General features: G+C 31.1%; 1 protein-coding gene across 3 annotated transcripts; it reads left to right on the forward strand.

Annotated features, from left to right (window-relative positions):
• Nucleotides 1–541: 541 nt before the first annotated feature.
• Nucleotides 542–8287, forward strand: LOC126823726 (coiled-coil domain-containing protein 74A). Of its 3 annotated transcripts, none has more exons than XM_050552689.1 (8): nucleotides 542–661; nucleotides 3236–3630; nucleotides 4446–4547; nucleotides 4759–4809; nucleotides 5002–5125; nucleotides 5516–5702; nucleotides 5853–6019; nucleotides 6581–8287. In XM_050552689.1, the coding sequence occupies exons 2-8, from the start codon at nucleotides 3267–3269 to the stop codon at nucleotides 6717–6719; spliced, it is 1134 nt and encodes a 377-aa protein (XP_050408646.1). In that variant the 5' UTR covers nucleotides 542–661; nucleotides 3236–3266; the 3' UTR covers nucleotides 6720–8287. The 3 variants fall into 3 exon arrangements, with proteins under 3 accessions (XP_050408646.1, XP_050408645.1, XP_055957828.1); XM_050552688.2 differs by lacking the exon at nucleotides 542–661 and adding an exon at nucleotides 791–993; XM_056101853.1 differs by lacking the exon at nucleotides 542–661 and adding an exon at nucleotides 1027–1044.
• Nucleotides 8288–8457: the final 170 nt, after the last annotated feature.

Here is an 8457-nt window from a genome sequence, read left to right on the forward strand (position 1 = left end):
CCGTTTCCTCTTAAATACATTTGGTCTACCAACGAGAGAGAATTAAATGAAAAATGTGGTTTAAAGGAACTAAATCGCTGTTCTTGGGCACCTAGATTCTAGGTCCTAGAAATATGGAGCGGAATTTCCCCCATAATTTTAACTTCTATAATAATGTAATATGAAGGTTTATAAACCGATTTACATTCAATCGTTTCTGTTTTTACTGTAATTTCTAATCAGTTATTACCAACGTTGGTTCCATAATTAACAAAGTCTTGATTGTCTATTTTTACGTTAAATTATCCATCACAAAATGTATTCTTAATCCACTAGCCTAAAGATCGCAGGCGATTTAAATAACATTTCAGGCCTAAAGACCTGCAATAGGCCAATTTAGCTCTTGAATAATCATATATTCTCGAAGTATGACGTAGATGGACCGCTGCGTGCAGTATGTTGAATAATGCATCTTTAAAACATGATACTATTTCTATGATAAATTCAAACCCTTTACCGAAGACTTCCGAACTAAGGAACGTCTGGTATAGAGTTATCTTCCCCTGGCTGTAAAATGGAAGTGGAGTCATTGACAACGGATTGATTACCAGCTAGTAAACTCTGTGAACACAAAAAAAAACCCAACAACATGTATTTACCAATCAATTTTGTGTGATTTTTTGTAAGTAATTAAAACATGGTATTTTTACTACTTATCTCCTGATGTGTAATTTTGTTTTTATTTGTTTTTAAGAGAGTCAAAAAGTTCTTATAAACTTTACAATTTTACCGGAAGTTTATCTCTGACGACACACATTTGCATACCAATCTCGAATGTTGATACCATTAATGATTGATTAATAATGGTAGCCTATTGTGCTATCGACTTGTGTATTAGTCTGCATAATAGATAATATATTTATAAGAATGTCATAGATGCGATTATTTATGTGTTAGTGATTCTGGTGCAATATAAGAAGAAACTATAAGCTTAATAATATTCAACAAGCAAATGTAAATATCAAGGGATTTTTTGGGAAATCAAGCTAAAATATTAGAAATAAGGTATATAAATAATACATGTAGCCTATAGAGGGATATGTATACTGAAAGTTCAGGATTTGAATTCTGTCTATCCCACAACAGGTGTTGATCGAATAATCATTTGAGTTTCTGGCGACTTATATTTAAGACATGATCTACTTTAACTATCTGAGTATCTCAACCATGCTAGCTGAGACATATGATATTTGATTATGTCATCATTCTGCTTGCAACACATCTGTTTTCAAGACTAGAAGAAATGTGACAATGCTCCCTTCTGTGACACACAATTGCATTCCTGTCAGTTGGGAACATTCCAGACAATCAGCACACATGGTGCATGTGAGTCTGTAGTGTTAACAAGTCACACTGCATTTTTGAACATTTGAAGACCTTTTGTCATTTCATAAGAACTCAACACAGTTCACAGAAATGCAATCAAATTCAACAATTTTATTTTTGACCAATATTAAAAGTTGAAATAACACTGTGAGGTAAGATTATGGTACACTGATTGAATTCAATTGATTCTGGTAATGATAGACAGGCCCTGTTAGACCGAACCAGCACTGTGTATAATTAAATTTATCACATGAACATAAACATTGTATTTATATCAAATCAATCAAATATTAATTTATTAAGCCTCCAGAGTGTCCACAAGCAACTGTTGGTATATAATATTTTATAATGCTGAACATACTTACCCTATTCTGTAAGATTATAGACCTGGCAGAAGGATTGCATTACAAACAGCTAAACATATGATTAGGACTTGGAGGGTGTACCAAATTAAAATGACAGATTTATTTTTTGACTGGCAAGCAATTATTGACAAAACCTTATCAGTTGGAGGAGTTTCATAATTAATAATTTAGTACAGGTATTTAAAATGTTCAAAGGATGATAGATTAGTTTGTAGTGTGATAATAAGTAGGATATTCTACATGCTTATTAATATTATATATTTTGATGTTTTTTCTGTACATAATACTGGTAGCTATACTTTACATGTCTCATTATTATAAGGATTAATAATTGTCTAATCCCATACATAGGTTTTACAATCTGATTAAAATACAGATCTATATTTTGTTTCGTTTTTTTATACTTTCGATGACCTACACTACAAGAAGATCTGACCGGTTGTAGTGGATGGTCGCGTCTGAGGTCGTATGGGTGGCTTTTGACCCTATGATGTCAGATATTTGATTAACCAATCAGCATTGATGTTTCTAGTGGGTTACCCATAGTTCTGTGCACCTCACGCCAAAACCTCGCCACACCAGACCATTTCATTGGCTAATCCCTCACATATAATAACTCTTCCATAGTGGAGTAAACACAAGTAAAAAAAAAAAAAATTTTGAACTATAAAAAAAAGAAACGAAATATGATCTGTGTTTTAATCAGATTGTAGGTTTTAGGACATTAAACCCCATTTCATTCATAAGGTTTAATATTTTATATGTCAAAAAACATTTATCTTAATCTTGTGTCTAATTGACCTATTCAAGTTATGCTGTAAGTTTCTCTTTAAAACAAACATTGATTATACATTGTTGGGATCATCCAGGTCTAGCTGATAGCAAGTACATGTACAATAATATACAACCTTGTAAATTAACATTATTTATTTATACTATAGGCTTATACTATCGACTATAGCTCATTCATAAGTTATTATGTACACAGTGATGTACAGATATAGATCTGTATAGACAACACTTTCCAAAATATTCGGTAGGCTAATGCTGTACTTGTATTTTAGAATGAGGGTATTCATATGTGTATGTATTCGTAAGTTTTGACTACTTTTTTTTTTTCTAAACAATATTTATTCACAGAAACTGGATTTGAGAACAGACAGAAGCCTATAGACCCCCTCTCCATAAATATTGACTACTTTAAGGTTTAATGTCTGTATTCAGTATGAACCATTGTTTTAAAGCAACATACTCTTTTACCCTTAACTGACAGACTGCAAATTCGACTACCATACTGTAATTACATAGTGATCAACATATTATTGCTAAATAAAAATAATTTTCTCTTAATTTATTCCAAATTGTCACAATTTTCATTGTACATAATTTCTACCCAAATTATTTTCACAATACTATTGTTGTATCTATTATAATCCATAGATACGCTGGACTTTTCTTTTTACCAACTGTGTCTCATTTTGTAATCCGAATTTATCTTTTTTCAGATGAATATTCGTTTGGAATACCGTTCACATCATGCAAGGACAAGTACACAATTCCTATGGGGATCTCAAAATGATTAAACATAATTCTTTGCAAAATAGTTTACCATCTACTGATATTAGTATGAATCAACTGCCACCCTTGAGTATGCTACCACAATGGACACGTGTTAATACACTAGATAAAGCCAGGTACCCTAAACCTTTTATAAAGGACAGATTACAACCTCTGCCACCAAATAAAGGTGAAGGGGAGGAGGGAGACTCAGAATTTAATATGAATCCAGCCCAGAGGTCTAGTTATCTCGAGCGCAGCATTAAATTTTTAAAACAACAGCATCAAGATATTCTCAAGTGTTTGCATGAAGAAATTGATATGGTGAAAAAAGAAAATAAAGGTACAATAATATGAATACTTCATTTCTTTTTATTTCCACTTTGTTTCCGTCGAGATCTGGTCAAAATCATTCTGTAGATGATTTGTCTCACTACCAGTAGGCCAGCATCTATTGCTATTTGCAAGTCGATCGTTGCTTAGGAAAATATACAGGTATAGTCTCTTTTCACAAGCCACAAGCTAATTTGAAATAAATAACAAGCTTGTAAAATTGGCAAAAGATGTGCATATGTTAAAGTTGTTTATACCGACGACAAAACGTGTTGTGGGACACACTGTTCTGGTTGAAGTTAACTTTTTTATAAAAAAATTTAAAACCTACATAATTACACCACCTTTCTTGATGTATAGTTAACATAAATAAACAGCAATTAATACAAAAGTTGACATTACCGGTAAATAATAAACAATTTCCTTAAGGGCAGATGCCATGTCATAACAACAGTAGTCATCCGCAGACGATGAGCTTTACATATAAGCAGCAATTAATACAAATGTTATAAGTTGACATTACCGGTAAATAATAAACAATTTCCTACCATCATAACAGTATAGGTCATCCTCAGACGAGGAGCTTTGTCAAAAAATTATGGCTAGTAGATCCTCTCAGGATTTTGATTTCTACAGATCATAACAGTAGGTCATCCTCAGGCGAGGAGCTTTGCATGGTGCTTACGGAAAAATGATGGTCAACATTTTGTCAATCAATTATGGCTAGTTCCACTCAGGACTTTGATTTCAACAAATCATTATACTTTATAAATAGACTAAGACACATGTTAAAACCATAACTTATTATTTTTCTCCTTTATTTAGAGCTTCAGTTCAAACTTATTATGAATCAAAAAAGAAAAAAAAGTGCAAAAAAATTGGATAAACAAGATGGAGGTACAACAGAGGAAGCTGCCAATGAAGATGGTAAGATTAGTAAAAACACTTAAAGTTTTTAAAAGCTGGATTGTTTTTAATGATTTATTTTCAAAAACATACTGTACTTTAGGTCAATCAGTGCAGCTAAACAAAATCAGGTTGCTCAAGTTTCAGATACTGTACACACGTATGTATTTAAGTTTTATTACATCTTTTTTCATTATTCAATTATTACTTTTGTACCTTTGATTTTTTACAGATACAGCCTCAATAGATTCTAAATATCTGGAGGGTACAGATAAATCACGAGGTAAGCCCATGTGTAGACATTACTAATTGTATCTTCTAGTTCTTTGTATGATAGAATAGTGTTCTACTGATCATTACAATTCCCAAAAGAATAAATAGAATGAGTCGTTGTTCTGTTTGTTTGCCTTTTTACTTGTTAGTTGATTAGTCAAAGTAATCAGAAAATCATTAATAATTTATATTATTACTATAGAAGTTAGAGTCATTTTCCTGAATGAAGAAATAAAAGAGTTGAAACGTGCTCTAAGGGAGACTACTAATACCAACACATATCTTAAACAGCTTGTTGAGAAAAATGAAGAAGAGGTTAAAAGACAGTAAGTTTTGCTTTATTGATGGAAAAGTCTGGGTAGATGACAAAATAAATAATAAAGGGGCACAATATCTTCAATATAATAACATAATAAGATAAAAAGAACAATCTAAAAGATTCATCAGAAAAAAAATGTATGAAGAACAGTTTATGTTCAAAATAATTAACCATTTAAGTTCAAAATGCAGAACTGTTTATTTGCAAAATGAAGAACTGTCTTTTATTTGCAAACTGAAGAACTGTTTATGTTCAACATGAAGAACTGTTTATGATCAAAATGAAGAAATGTTTATGATCAAAAGAATTGTTTATTTTCAAATTGAAAAACTGTTTATAAAGTATTAGAGTATGTGATACTGAGCTAAAGTTAAAATTTTGTAACTTTATTCTATAGGCAAATTACAATAGAAAATTTGAAGTCCCAGACAAACCAAGAAGGTCCAGAAACAGCTTATATGGTAGAACAGTTAGCAGCTAGTGAAAAAATATTTAGTCAAAAATCTACACAGCAATTAACTCAGTCAGAATATCAGGGCATTATACGACATTTACAACAAGTCAATGAAAAACAGTCACATGAGGTATTCAAAGTTTCGTTAAAATTGATGAAAATTCATTTTTAAAAAAGCTTCTGGTAACTTAAATTCTGTAAAGGTTATATCGGAAATTGAGCTTATTAACTGGGCAATGATTTTTTATCTTATTAATATGATCTGTATATTGTTTTTAAGCTTGAAAGTTTAAAGTCTGATCTACGTGATGTTCTATATTCCCATAAATGGACGCCCGATGCATATTTATTAGCTAAAGCGTATGTAGCAGAAGATGATAGTAAAGATAGCAAAACTAGTAAATCAGCTCTACCTAGGATACCACTTAAACACCCTACTAGAAAATTGTAAGTACACATGTATAAAAAAAACATTAAGGTATTTAGACAGTTTAGTTCCTCCTTCGAATTTCAAAACTTTCAGAAAATTTGTCTCCCCTTTTATGATGAAATCTAGATGGGACTCATATTTTGACTTTGGAATCAAAGTTGTTGATTTGTTGATATAACTTGCAATTGTATTCATACAGATAATCAAATAACACACTTTTATGGAATAACAGTTACTATGGTTTATTTCACGATGACACTTCAACAAGATTTCACAAGTCTTTAACAAGTATATACATATATACAAATAGGTAAAATAAAATGAGAAAAATTTGAATTATACAAACATAAGTGCGAACTATCCAATGGAATGCAAGGAAGGTTCAACATTTCATTAAGAAGGTTACACTGTTCCTTGCACGTATATACTTATCCTCACATTTACTTATTTTAATAATGAGGTTGACAGCCACATCTACAGATCACCAATTTCAGTCAGGGTATATCTAATGTCTTGTTAAATCTAGCTAGTAAGTAGAATTAGAGGTTAATTAATTCTTGGTTGCATATATTTTTCAGACCAGATTTAGCATATGTTCAGCGTGATAATGTTAGTCTACCAGCTTTAAAACATACAGTCAGTAATAAAGCCACAGAACGACAGAAACGAACACAAATAATACAAAAAGCTAGACAGAGAGAAGAATTGTATAAATGATATGTTTCATTTCTAAAGTCATCATGTTTTATTGTCATGACCATTATTTTAATTAATCGCTGTATTTTAGGCTATGTATTTTGTTTGTCGTGTTTGAAGCAGCTTAATAATACAAAACTTGTTCATATTTTTAAACCACAAAGTTGTTATAAAATGAAAATTAATTTACCCCGACATCCATACAAATATCACCTTAAAAAATTAAAAAAATAATTATTAGAAGTGCAATTTTTCTTAGTGTATGATTTGCTATTTCGTTATATATTTTGGGTAAATTTAGTCATAGAAAAGAACTGTGCACTTTTAATTCACATTTGAAAAGATGGTGTAAAATGAAAAAAAGATTTTGTGGTTTGGAATTATTAAAATGGCTTCTGGATGTGATGTTAATAAATAAATCAGTTGAGTTGTATCAACACAATAAGCCATCAGAAGTACATTAACAACATGGCCGCTTACTGTTCCAGAGGCTTTCCAAGTTTTCTTGCTTTATTTACAATAATCTATAACTAATAACCGGAGCACAATTATATTGTGGCATGGAAGAAGGGAGCAAGTTTTGGGAACTGGAAATGGTTTCTTGATATTCAGGTTATAACCCAAAAAAAATTATAAAGGATATAGAAAGCGCTTACTTGCTGGAAATATTAGAATAATGATTAGGGTAATAGCAATCGTCAGTGTTAGAATTATAGATTGTAGCTGTGATAATAAGAATTGTAAAGAGTTCTGTCAATCCTGAAAACGTATGTGGTATGAGCAGAATAATCATGATGTAAGCACGCATTTTAGCTTCAAGGGTTGGTCAAATATCATATTCAGTTTATATATCCCCATGTTATTGATACAAGTAAGAAATTTTAACTTGCTCTTGTTAGAAATTAAAAGATGTAAATATTTTGTTTTAATTACTGTAGAATACAAAAAATAATTCCATGGCTAATGGAGCTGCAGCAATACACGATTTTGTATTTGGGTATGTAATGTAAAAAATTTAACGATTTTCAACATGTATTATGAATCATATTTTAATTATCGGATTGTTTTTCATTGTTCTTGAAAACATGGCTCCAATATTCTTCTGACTCAATTGTTTGATGTGGTCAAGTAGTAGGGCACTTTCCACCCGATTAAAATATCCCGGGTTCGAATTCCCACATGGCTAGCCAAGAACAAACTTGAAGTTTTGTTCCGACTCGTCAGAAATGACGGTCATGGGGCTAAAAAAGAAAAGTATGACTAGTAGTTTGGATGGTATTGAAATGGAGGTCCACCAATGAATACATGAAAATTACCTTCTTGTGTTGATGAGATATTTAACCCCATTTAATTATATCCTACGATTCTCATTATTTCAATATGTCATTGTGACCAAGCTTCCCAGAATATTATCTTAATTTTGTTACTGAATATATTGTTGATAAAACTGCTGTTAAGGAGGTGGTATGATAATTTATGTAATATTGTTGATATCTGTCATGTTTTATGTACATAATTATTGTTAATAATAATATAGCTGGATTGATGTGATAACGATTAAATTATAAAACCAGTTGGTTTTAAGTTTATTTATGGGTAATGTCATTTTTAAACTCTTTCAAGCAGTATGTGTACATGTATTATTCCATGGAATTACATTATAAACCTACTATAATGTTCTTACCTCATATTTTACTTTCTCCACCCTACTGATAGTCCGGGAGTTATATATTTGTCAAGATGAAAAGAAATTGACTGT

Source organism: Patella vulgata, chromosome 6 (genome assembly GCF_932274485.2).
Source record: "Patella vulgata chromosome 6, xgPatVulg1.2, whole genome shotgun sequence".
Taxonomy (NCBI): domain Eukaryota; kingdom Metazoa; phylum Mollusca; class Gastropoda; family Patellidae; genus Patella; species Patella vulgata.

What these genes read in the sequence shown, in the direction of transcription:
- LOC126823726 (XM_050552689.1), top strand. Translation starts at nt 3,267, where the DNA reads ATGCAAGGACAAGTACACAATTCCTATGGGGATCTCAAAATGATTAAA. An exon ending in GGTGAAAAAAGAAAATAAAG is followed by an intron (nt 3,631 to 4,445) that starts GTACAATAATAT and finishes TCCTTTATTTAG; the next exon opens with AGCTTCAGTTCAAACTTATT. An exon ending in GAAGAAGAGGTTAAAAGACA is followed by an intron (nt 5,126 to 5,515) that starts GTAAGTTTTGCT and finishes TTTATTCTATAG; the next exon opens with GCAAATTACAATAGAAAATT.